The 13,030-nt window shown below is 37.8% G+C and overlaps 1 protein-coding gene across 1 annotated transcript in view; it reads right to left on the bottom strand.

Moving 5' to 3' along the window:
- The window catches only part of babam2 (BRISC and BRCA1 A complex member 2), a 65,561-nt gene extending 57,893 nt beyond the window's left edge, over positions 1-7,668 (bottom strand). Inside the window, exons 1-4 of the mRNA XM_026355827.1 lie at positions 7,577-7,668; positions 6,794-6,950; positions 5,633-5,709; positions 1,489-1,583 (exon numbers count right to left, since the gene is read on the bottom strand). Coding sequence (XP_026211612.1) covers positions 1,489-1,583; positions 5,633-5,709; positions 6,794-6,930 — 309 coding nt within the window. The 5' untranslated portion in view covers positions 6,931-6,950; positions 7,577-7,668. The remainder of the gene's footprint in view (positions 1-1,488; positions 1,584-5,632; positions 5,710-6,793; positions 6,951-7,576) is intronic.
- Positions 7,669-13,030: the final 5,362 nt, after the last annotated feature.

Below are 13,030 nucleotides of genomic sequence, written 5' to 3'. Positions count from 1 at the left end.
ACTTCAGTTAACCTATGTAAAAGTACAAAAGTATCAGCATCAAACTATATCTAGTTTGGTGGATGGATAGTGTAGTGGTAAAGATTCCTCGCCCTCCATGCGACCAGGGTTTGAATCCTAGCCATGGCCTACCTCCAGTAGGGGTCCTTAGGCAAGACCTCCTTGCGCTTATCCTGCCTTTGCCTTGTACCTCACTTGAAAGCCTCTTTGGATAAAAGCGTCTGCCAAACGACTAAATGTAAATGTAAAATGTACTTAGGACACTCAGTATTCCTTACTGCAGAAAAAATGTCATCATTGCAGCTGGTAAATGTGGAGATAAAATAAATGACTGTATAGTGTATACAGGCCAATAATGCATTATAAATATATCAAATGACTAATACATCATATATCAAATGACTAATACATCATATATTTTTATATTATTATAAAGAGTCTGCATTTATATAATTGTAGTTGATGTCAGTTAAAATTGAACATTAGCTGAATGGCATTGAATCACCTCGGCTATGAATCGCAGTGGATCTTATGTTAAAATATAAATAATTTTATAAGTGTGGACCAAATATTGGGATGTTGATTGAATCATTCCATAGGGAGAGTCTGAGCTTCATGCATGCTTTTGTCTCAGAAATACTCAAATGTAGAACCTCTTGACAAGAGCGTGTGCGCTGTGATTTAGACACGTATAGGATCAGACTAGTGACGTAAGAAGAGAACCAAATGTGGTTAAAACAGATTACTTAAGGTCATGTTGTAACAGCTTTTTCTTAAGCAGCATTATTTTAATATACACACATTAAAACCACACCTCACATGGAATTTAACAGTGTTGATGCAATCAGGGCTTGAAAGCCAGTTCTCACACAAGACAACACTGAATCAAGAATACGTCTTTCACCATTTTCTAATTGAAGTTAAAATACAATTTGGCATCAGGAACACATTATGTCGACACAAATACCAAGACTCTTTCTGCTCCAGATAAATTTCCTGGAGTGCTGGATAATCTTTATTGTTTTTAATCCATGGTTGGTTTAACATACGCCTTTTACATAAACTGGCACACGCTATTTATCCTGTTTAGGCTACTTCTTCAGTGAATCATGGCTCCTCAGAAATGGTCAGATCTGAAGATAAACAGCCAGTCAAAACAGAGATCTAACTGCCAATTGTTGCAACATTTCCAGCTATCTAACACTACACACCCACAGCGGCTGAAGAGTGTTACTTTGTTTTGTTAAAGATACTGTATGTAGGAGGGATTCAGCCCTTACTGGGTACAGGGAGTAGTGAAGGTGGGTTCTACCATTTGAGCCATTTTTCTGACATTTAGGACCACGTAAGAGAATCATACAGCGAACAGAAAGACAAGATGAGGCTTTAGCGGGTGGGAAAGACCCAAAACAAAACGTACCAAGCTGTGCAGCCGGGCGGCGTACAGTCGCCATGACAGAATCACAGATTCTGAGTCTAGATACTCACCGGTAGCTCTGAGGGTTCAGGGAGAAACTCAGCGTCTTCTCCAAAAATAAAATCTGGAGGCAATTCTGGATACTGAGCATTGAATATGATGTCCCCTGCGAAACAAACAGGAAAAGTGATTATTACCTAACTAAGGATTTGAATGACAGGAGTTTCTAAGGTTGACATGCTTATGAATTACTGTGTGCTATGAGTAACAAAAAGTGACACACTATAACGTTGCCTCATATACTGTACACGCTCATTTTCATAGTTCTGTCATGTCAGTTTGTGTAGGACTGAGCTGTAAAATAACATTTTCTTCTATGAACAACATCTATGTGTGTTATGTGTCCTTTCAGCATATTGAGAGTAATCATTCAAATCTTTTTCCTCTTTGCTGAAATGAGAGACAACATGGTGGAAACAATAAGACATTATCTTAAGCCAGTCAGTCTTGATGACACAATCTCATGTTAAGGTAGTCCTTTGTCTGTTGCAGTGGCTGCATTAACCACAACTGAGGTATTTTAAATCGGGCATTTGAAGCAAGGGGAAAACTTAACATCCCGCCAAACAAGTCTGTTTTAATAATAACTGCATAGTTATTTGAATAAAGCCGCATAAAGAAAAGCTGAGTTAGAAAGCAAGTTTGATTTTAGTTTATTTACTGAAAAAAAAGTGAAAGAAGTGCTGCAATGACATGGTACCGCTGCAAAAACACAAATAAATGACGAAAGCATTTAGAAAAAGACCTAACTGAGGTGAGGACAAGACATCGTAACATGATCACATAACACACTGTTTAGGCTGGTTCACAATGTTCTAATATTATGTTACACAATTCTGTTTGTGTGCTGCAAGACTGTTCTGTTCTGCTTTTTTTTTGTTTTGTTCCAGTGACGGCAAGAGGAGGCAAACATATGGAAGTATTTTTCTAGTGAAGAAGAGGCAAGGGAGGAGACGAGAGTATGTGCTGTGTTACAAACCGCCGGAAGTCTGGTGGAAAGGCACAGGTCCAGAGAGAAACTGATGCTGTAGAAGTGCAGGGTCTTCATGTTAGAACAGTAGATACAGTATATTGTACTGTATACTGACTATCTAGTCACTGCATGATGTCCCACTTCCCAAAAAATCGCTCTGTAGCAGTTGTAGCCATGGTGGTGAAGTGGAAGTAGCCTGGGCATGCATTAACGTGTTTAGCTTTGTGCAGTGGGTGCTGTGCACGTGCCTTCTACTGTGTAAGTAGATGTGTCCATCCATCCATAGGCTGCCACAGACTGGCGTTAGGATGCAGGGCCACTAAACAAACCCTCATTCCCAGGCTGTAGAGATGTCACATGCTCTGCCGCCATGCCAGTAAGCTTTTTTTTGCAGTTATTTTTCAGTCTGCATGAATTAAATAAGTTTTCCTGACCTGTGGCAGGAACAGTGAGGGTAAAGATAAGATCCATTACATGGCTCTATTGCAATATAAAAACACCAAATCATATTTATACATTCCAGGTAAATCAAGACATGATAACAAACTCCTTTTACACGCAGAATGTCTTGCAAATCGATAAGCCCTACATCAACGCACTCATCTGACTTAGCCACAACGTCCTGACGTAAGTCACAACCACTGCTGCCTGGAGAGAGTTTTAGCAAAGTTTGCAAAACAAGCAAATCTTACTTCCCCTAACTTGCCATGGGTGCCGCCCCCACGCTGGGCCATATTTACACCTCACATCATACACATCCATACAGAACATTAAACACTTTGCATGAATGTATATTACAGCATACCAGGAATTTAACAGCTTAGCTTGTTACTACCTTCTTCTGAAAAACCTCTGAAAAAAAAAACCCCATATCGACCAATCAAGCTGACACATATTGGTGTGCTTGCAATGGCTAAATCACTTCATAGGTGTATTTGTAATGACGTTTTCTTTAGGTTTTGCAGACATCATACTCCGTAAATTCATGGAAACTGACAAACATTTTGTCTTTGCAATTTCCTGACAAAATAATGTAATGCAAAAACTGAGAGATGATAACTGATAAGATCTTTTTAAGATGTGTGCGTACAGACGGACCTCACATGGACCTCGTGAGTCACCATAATTACAGCAACAGCCAGTTAAAAATCATTCTAACTCATGATTACAATCACTTAACGTTCAAAGATGTTGCCCATCGGGCACTTTCAGAGGCACACTCATAAAGGAAAGTCTCTGATGTGGCAACTTGCATTAGAAGTGAGAAACCATTCCAGTAAAAGTTCAGTGACACAAACAACATTGTGTTTATTGCTAGCATTTCACTGAAGAAGCATCGGCATCATCAGAAAAATATTCATCTTGTTTTTGTAGTTAAGGAATTCCTGTGGGTGCTTTTGGTCTTACAGCTTGCTAAGTTTCTAAGCTTTTGCAAAACATTCCTATTGTGTCACATTGGTTGGTTCTGCACAAGGTTTCTGTCATGATATTTCCACTTTCATCATTTGGCTTCTGTGCATAGTTCTGCTTACTCAAAAAGCTCTGCTGAATACCGTGGTTTCAGAAACCGATCAGACCCCTTCACTTTTTCCACTCTTGCTGTTGTAGATTTCAAAGGGATAAAACTCATAAAAACATGTTTTGTACAAAATCCTTTCAAAGTCAAAAACTGAAATCCCTCATTTCCATTTTTCACACTCTTAAGCCCCTCTGGTACAGCTTTGAGTGTTTTTGGGTAAGTCAACCTTTTCGCACCTGCATTTGGACACTTTTTCCCATTTTTCCTGGCAGACCCTCTGAAGCTACTTCAGATTGGATGGGAAGTGTCTGTTCACTGTCATCTACAGATTTCCACAGATGTTTAATGGGGTTTAAGTGTGGGCTTTGGCTGGGACAATCACAGACTTGTCCTAAAGTCACTCCTGTGCTGTACCGAAAATAATTTTGATCTGATTAGACCAGAGAATTTCTTTAATCCAAGCTTTTCCCACCAAGATGTCTTATGCCTTTTACTTGCATTTTACTGGGTGCTAGTGCTGGTTCAGAGCTGGTTTAACTTGCAAACCTTCTAGAAACCAGTTCACTTTCCACAGTCTAAAGAGCCATGTCATTATATCACAGTGTATGTCAGTATATATATCTTTCCCAGCAATGCAAACACAAAGCACAACAACGTTCCTCTGAACATTAATTAGGTATTTATTATTATTTCTATTGATAGTCACACTAGAGACAAATTTTAAGACCGTGAAGAGCCTTACCCGACCACACGTTCTATATCTACTACTATTACTTTATGTGCATGTTTCGCTAATAGTTTCACTCTAAAATTTAACTTCTCACGAGCAAACAAGAACAGATCATAAACTCAAGACTCAATAAATCAGTGGCTTTTTATTGAGCACAACACAAGAGGCTAATCCTGTCTGAAAATGGCAAATAGGAGTCGGCTCTGACCTTTTCAGACATAAGTAACATGACATTGTGTATGCATCAACCTGTTAAAATGACATTCAGAAATGGATCGCTTTAATTTATGTTCCTCACGGTTTCATTCACACAAAACACAATATTTACTATATGCATGAGATTAGACAGCAGATTAAGTCACACATAATGTATGAACTGCGCTGCATGAGTGCCAGTCCTTCAACAGCTGTTACAAAACCGGTATAAAGGAAACAATAATATGGAGCATGTGATGATACTGACTGTATTTTCAGGGCCAGTTTAAGTATAAATTAATTAAAAAGATATAAATAAGGAAGTCTTGATAAATAATAAAGGTAAGATAAAATACACTCATAATTATATCATACAATATCAAGAATCATCATTTAATCTAAATGCCCTGCCACACAGAAGAAATGTGTATCTTTTATTTATCATGGCTAATGAGCTGCTTTCATGTGTTGTTCTGTGCATGTCTGCACCGCATCTCAACATGTTCAGCTTGGTAGTCGCTCGCTTATCATCATCATCATATCTGCTTTCCACATGATGAAAATTAGACGTGTGCGTGTTTATCTGTTATTGTGACGGCATGTAGTTCAGACCTGCGCCGTGTTTAATAAAGTAAATGTTAAACGTTCGGTATTGTAAGATTGCCGTCACACATAAAAGCCCACACACTGAGGTCCCGTCAGATTCATGGAGTGCATGATGGTAAGGAGTTTACTTACATTTGAGGGTTTCTCCAGCATAGGGGATGTGAAGTTTAAAACGATCACAGCAAGGACCAGGAGTCAAAGACGTACATCTGAGCATGAAAACAACAAAGGAAGGTCAGCAGCCAGACCCAAGATAAAATAATAATAAAACAGCAAACATTCACAAGGTTTAGAATTCACTAAAACACAAAATACTATCACAGATCTATAGAGTTACTGAAAAACAGTAAGATTCATAAACTATTATAAATTTTAATCACAACAAAGAGGCAAATTAGGTGTTGCGTCATGTTTATGTTCCTTAATCTGCATAAAAAGTGTGCATGTATTTGTAACTCATGTATTTTGGTTGTAATGAACATTTAAAATATCGGGCACCTCTGTTTTTAGGTGAGTAACATTAAAGTCACTTCTAAAAACACTGTGTGAATTTCTACAACAGCAACAACTTAAGACAACAATAACAACAGAGGAATATATCTTTAAAATATAAATTCATTTATATTTAAATTAGATATAGATTAATTAGATATTGATACTTGTGGCTAATTATCCCAGTTCCAAATATTGCCAGTTTATTTATGAGTAGCATGTTAGTGCTATTACAAGATCATCCAGACTGCGGTTTAATTTGCTTTGCAACAATCAGTCCAACAAATGTCACCTTTCCATAACAACCATTTTCTTCAGCTTCATGCGAGTATTGTCTTTCTACTCTGTCTAGTTTGCTAAAAACCAAAGTTAATACACATATACTGCGGTTTAAAAGGTAATATTATGAATTTATACAGCACATTTCATTAGAAGGCCAATATCCACTGTGACCCTCTATGTGTAAAATGTCTGCTGCTGTGGAAACTATCTACACATTTAAATGGTATAAATGTATTAACTATGACATGTTGTACCAAGCATTCTGTATTTATCATTCACTGACGTCTATCAAATTATAATTTGCAGTAGCGGGAAACACCTTCAATACTAACCACTAGTCCCACTTCAGAACTCTACTATGGATATGACTGATCACATGTATATTGTGACTAATTAGGAAGGTTTGACAGATTTATGTACAGTGCTTCCCTCACATGTCAACCAGCCCTTAGTGAAAGAGAGGCTGAATTGGACCGTGTGTTTCACATAAGCAAGGTCCGGTGCAGAACTACACCTCACCCAGTTTTGAGGTCTGTGACACGGAGACAGTTTGTGGAGTCGAGTCCCACACGCCCGTTCTTCACCACACTGCACAGCAAGGGCCGCAACTCGGGTGAGATCCGGTGCAGTGCAACCTCAGGAGACATGTTGTTCATTTTAATCCACTCTGAGCAGTCTGCGGAGAAAGTGCAATGACATTTATCAAGACAGCGATGTACAAAGCAACGGCACGCCTATGTACTGAGGATTCAAGGGACGTGAGCCACAAGACGTAGGTGACATGATCATTTTTAGCTGTCATTTCCTGGTGTCATGGAAATGTTTCCATGCACGTAGCAATGGGTCTCCTGAGATTTGTAGCGTTTTGGCGCAAGTCATTCTAAGAAAAAGTATATTTGACAGGAAATTACATGAACACGCATCTACCTCAATACTTCTGGAGGTTTCTGTTTATTCTGAAACCCCGTACCTAGTGGCAAAGTCGTGGGGCGAGGTGACCACCCTATAAACAACCCAATGGCCACACTGTATAAAAACTACAAATATTACCAACTGCTACCATAGGCTGATGTCCACCTTGATTAGTGATAATTGTTACACTCGTTATTTCGTGGGCAGTTAACTTTACACAACCAGTTGTATCAGGATGCCAGTGCTCGTAAGCTTGGTATGATTAGCCATTATTAGCTTTCCACAAAATAATATGTCAAAGTGCCTCAACTTCCGAAGTTTAGCTTTCTCAAAAAATAACAATATCACTATTGCCAACTTAAATACTCTACGCGGTGTGTGTTCGAGTACCTGAAAGAGCTGTAAATCAGATACTTTGAGCGTTAACTCCAATGTTTACTTCATGCTCTTGAAATTTCCGGTACATATTGTTTGGGTCCTTTTGATAGCCACATACTTAGCTGTCTAAAATAATGCCTGTCGACACAATGACGGGTTTTCGCTCCCAGAGACAAATTACCTGGCGAAATATTATTCATACAGCATGTTCCATGTAACACAATTAGATCTAAATAATTACTAGAAATATGAAATGTGTATGCACTGATTCAGTGACAACAGTGAGTCTGGCAATAGTTGCGTCGCTATGCAGCTGTCACTGCACTTTGGCCGTCGTTGTCTGTGGTGTGTGTTCATGTTGTCCACTCTGCGAGAACAAATCTAAATTCCAGGTAATTATTGCGTCGCATTTTTCCCCTCTTTGTCTCAACGCACATCATTATACTTTCTAATTGACCTGGGTCACATTGCATTTAAGTATTTGACATTTTATCCCACAATGCCCCTATTATTTGCAGAGTTGGCAAGCAGTTACAGTTGCAACTTAAGGACTCGCTTGCGTTAAAGTTGAAATCCACTTTATGACTTTAACGTTTATTTAAGGGATTCATATGCAATGCATACTGTAGAATAAGCTCGTATAACACGGTGTATATTGCTTTATATTATATATATTATATTTATATTGCATTGCCTGAAAACTTTAACACTGCATTTTTCAGAAGGACCTTTACTTATAGTAATTATCTGTATATAAGTCTGTATTTAAGCACGAACTTAAGTACACAAGGAAGTACTTAATACTACAGATTGTCTTTCCTTTTACATTCCCAGTGAAGGGGGTCAGTTCTTTATTAAATATAAAGAACTTCATAATAATATATGGACAACATGACTTTCTTATATTTCTATGAAATTCAACTCTAACCAGGTTTTTATTAGTATGAAGAAAAAAAAAACACTAAACCTTCTTCTTGGGTTCAAACACAAGAGAAGAGTCCAAGTCTTGGACATTGCATGCTGGGAAGCTGAGTGTCACAAAAAACACAAACATCTTTGCAAATTCAAACATATTCAGTTATAAAACTGAACATAAGTGTTCATATGATCATAAAGTATTGTGTCATATAGTATATGACACAATACTTTATTACCAGTTTTAGCTATGTCCAATCACTGATATGTTTCTCAAAGGTAGGATTACAAACAGATTCTTTGATATCATGATGCAGTTTATTTCATTCAGAGGAAGCTCTAGAACTGAAAGAAATTATTTTTAAAATAAATTACTTTTAGTGTGGGGAATTTGCACTTACTCAAAAACAAGCAGAATAATTTCGTATTTCATCAGAATATTTAAATTGGGCAGAAAATGCTGGTGGTGGGCCTAATAACATTTTACAAGTAACTTAGCAGCCTTATTCTGGTGTAGTTGAAGTCTGGTAAAGTCTGTCTTATTTGCTGTGGACCGTGTACCTGAGCATTACTCCAAATGAGATAACGTGCTTTGACGACATCTTTTATGACTAATGAAGTGATATAGAAAAAAATTTTCTTGCTACAGATATCACTTTTCCCATTTTTTTGGTGGTTTAGAGTAGCAATAATAAAGCCAATAATTTTATCAGATTTAACCATTGATCGTAGTTTCATCTTCTTCTTGTTAGAAATCGCCTTGTAAGACAAAGCTCTAATAAAATCACGAGGTGGAGTATTTACTGACTCATTTTAAGCATGAAAATCTCTTGACGTGATTTTAATCACAGACCTTATTTTCAGGCATCCAGCAGAAAACATAAAAAAAACAAACATTGACTCTGGGACAATAGAACCAGAAGTGCTAAAGTGTTTCCGGGTTTCAGGACTTATTCTCACAGCACTTGATTCACAATTGAATATTTCTTCAATGCATAAGGCACATTGTTTGTATTACAGTGTACAACTATGCTTATATGCAAATATATATTTTGAGTACATAAAAGTTCCTAAACGTTAATGCCTTTTTTCTCTAACCCTGCACGGGTATTGTTACAGTTCCATTTTATTCCATTATTTTGTTCTCTTCTTTCCTGTTTACAGAAAAGTTAATGGATCGCATTGTATTGTGTTGCACATTGGATTTTCCTACATTGCTACCAGAAATTTTAATGACAATAAGAAATGAGGACAAAGAAATAAAAAAGTATGTCAGCATGTCAGCAATGGTAAGACCAGTGTTTATAAAGTGAACAGCTGAAATGATTCACGACTGGGAAATTCCACCTTGGTGGGGGTGATTCAGAATAAGTCAGGAAAGTATCCAGTAGAAACAGTAACAGTAAAATATGTTTATTTGGTTATCATCCAACCATAATAGGCCTAATTCATGACGTAAGAGGTTGTCTTATTAGTTTAACATTCAGCAACAGTTTAGTTTTCATATGAGCCTTCTTAAATAGGAAAATATGACACTGGAAATAAAAAAGAGCCTTTTACAAACTAAGTGTGTGTTTTTCGAGGGTGGGCGTCGGAATGAAAATAGTATTTTGGTGATTATAGTCGTTATCTAAACTAAAGAATTTTTTAAACATAAATGGTCATGTCATTGTAATAACATTAATTTTCCAGTTAAGTCCTGACTGTTTAACCAGAATTAGGCAAAATATGCCTCCTAGACATTATTTAAAACAGTTCCAATAAGATTTTAATTTGGATTTTGCTTTCAACTGAGTCTAAATAGTTGAACCCGCTGTTGTATTACTCCCAAACTGTGTCAACATTTATATCATCTCTTTTTTCATTCATCTGGCACATACAGTGTTTTGCCTGAGGCCGAGTGCAACCTTTTGTTAAGCTACGGTTAATGAGTAAATGGTTAAACTCATTTGACACTAAGCTGTTCTGTATGTACAAACACTTCTTTAGATGGGTCAGCTGCCGTATGATAATTTAGCTTCAGATTCAACAAGCGATAGAGAATTATAGGTGGGTCCCCTGCTGTTTCAAGTGGTCGGATGATGCAGATCTCATAATATTCTCCTGCAGTGGAGACATGGAGGCTTTTCATGCCTGCAGAGGGAAGACAATATGCTGAGAGATGTGGGAGAGAGAATTGAGCCTCCCTACAGCCAGCGGCCAGGCTTTCCAAGTCTTCCACTGCCTAGGAAGAGATTTGAAGAGATTAACACGCTAGCATTAGCTCTGATACAAGCCGAGGATTGAATTAATTAAAGACTGTCTTGGGCTGCGGTGCGTTCACGTGGTGTTGCATTGAAATACCCCCTCCACCCCAATAAGATTGGAACCTGTCAACTTAGACAGCAATGAATGCTCTATTTTTACCTTCTTCCTCGACTCAGTCAAGCTCATGCTAATGTGGGAGATAAATAATATCAAGTGATTTTTGTTTGGAGGTTGTTGGCAAACAAGTTCACATATTTCTTGCCTGAAAGACTCCCTAAGGGACTGCTTTACCATAGATGTTGTCCTTGTTTATGAAAAGGAGTTAAACGGAAATCATGGGGAAATGTTGAGATATTCAAGAACCTCCTAAGTCATCAACATCTAATTTAAATCCAGCACCTTAAAGATATTATGTCATGTGCAGAAATGAGTGTTGCTACGTTAGAAATAACCCAAGCATTTGTCTTAATCAGATCATGACTGAAGAGGCATTTGATGTGATGGTGGTTGGCTCCTGTATGACTGACTTGGTGAGGTGAGTAAATGTAGCCCTTACTTAACCTTATCTATTCAATCACTCCTTACAAGTAATGTAAGTTGTGTCATTACTATTTGTGTTCCCAACATAAGCATAAATCAACATATATTTAATGAGGTAACTTAGTACAGAATCTCTACAGTTACATCTAGCTTCAGGAAACTCCTCTGCTTCCTCAGGTGGGTCCAACAGGAAGCACATGGGCACATTAACAGGCAGCTTTTCATTTCTATATTAAGGCATGTATTTCAGAAATGCTAAAGCGTTAATGCTGCATGCTGCATTTGATTTTATCTTTTATCTGTGCCTATACAAATATTTGAAATAAGCAAATGAAAACAGTCCAAAAAGGAGAAGTCAGAGTCCAAACAAGGCCATAGATCCCAGCTCCAAACAAGGCCATAATGTGTAGTGAGAAGTCATTAGCCCCACTCATGCTCCATGTGTAAGCTCACAACCCAGAAATGCAAAAAATAACACAGTTTTAACAAATTAAGTTTTTCCACAGTTGACTCTTTGCTCCAAACTGCGATCGTCCAATCAGAGCCTAAAGCACAACTTGTCAAAATGTGGACTTCTGCACATTGTAAAGTGGTGTGCATGTAAGCGGTCGAGTGATACTCGCCATTTAAAGAGTGTTCAAAGGGGATTTTATTTATTTTTTTCCCCTTAACATTTCCAAGACCAAAAAACACACAAGCAAAAGTGTATAAATAGTGTGGTCATCTGCTCTAGTGGAATCTTTGCAGCTTTTAGCATGCTCCGCTAATGTCGCTGCAGTACTTGCCGTGACATGTCAGCATGAAATAGTACTGTACTGTACTGTGATGCAAGCTGGTCACGGTGGATCTAAAGAAACACCGATCTAAACTGATCACTGATTATCACTGATGATCTAAATGCCAAAAAATGAGAAACCTGTATTTCTGCACCTCGGTTTGAAGTCAGTGTTTCAGAAATGACTATATGTCAAGAGTTAAATGGGTTTGTCATTTTAAACTGCATGACATGAACAAGCAAGCACAACAAACATGGCAACAATAACTAAGAAGCGTAGGCTGTCTTGTTCCCTTTATTATTATTAACTACCACCTTTTTCCTTCAGCGATTCTTATTCTGACATGTAAGCTGTGCGGAAAAAATGTGGCATATGGACTGATGGGTGTTTTCCATCATGGCTTGAATGGACTGTACTGTTTCTGTCTACACAGGAATAGAGGAAGTGGTCTAAAGTTAGATAATGCTGCTGGATTCTGCACTTGTTCTAATAACCCAACTTTTTTTTCTGGACATAAACCAAAAGTTCATCTAGCCGTTGACAAATGGTGCAGATGTGATAAACCTACGTTAATACGACTCATATATCCAAAAGAGCAAAGAATGATCTGGTAGAATCACTCTTTACTAAAGTGCCGGCATTGCATCATGTCATACGTGGTGAGGTTTGTGAAGCCAAATAGGTTTCCTTCCCACAAAGCATTAGTCATCAACTACAGCACGGCCGGTTAGTTGAAAACAGTTATGACAGTTTTTTTTTTTTTTTTAAATACAAGTTGTATTATATTTTTTTATGTGAAATCTGGTAAAATTGTCAACTTGGTGCCAGCAAATAGCAATCTGGGACAAAACAATAGTTTGTGCTGTTGTCGAAATATTTTTATGGTATTTTTGCGAGTGCATGCTCCCCTTCAAGTTGTCTATTTTCGCTGTGCTCGAACTGTTCCACAATTATCAAAGTCCACATTTATAAAAAACATATGTTCGCT

This window comes from Anabas testudineus, chromosome 12, assembly GCF_900324465.2.
Source record: "Anabas testudineus chromosome 12, fAnaTes1.2, whole genome shotgun sequence".
NCBI classification, from domain to species: Eukaryota; Metazoa; Chordata; class Actinopteri; order Anabantiformes; family Anabantidae; genus Anabas; species Anabas testudineus.
This window is presented reverse-complemented; position numbering and strand designations above follow the sequence as displayed.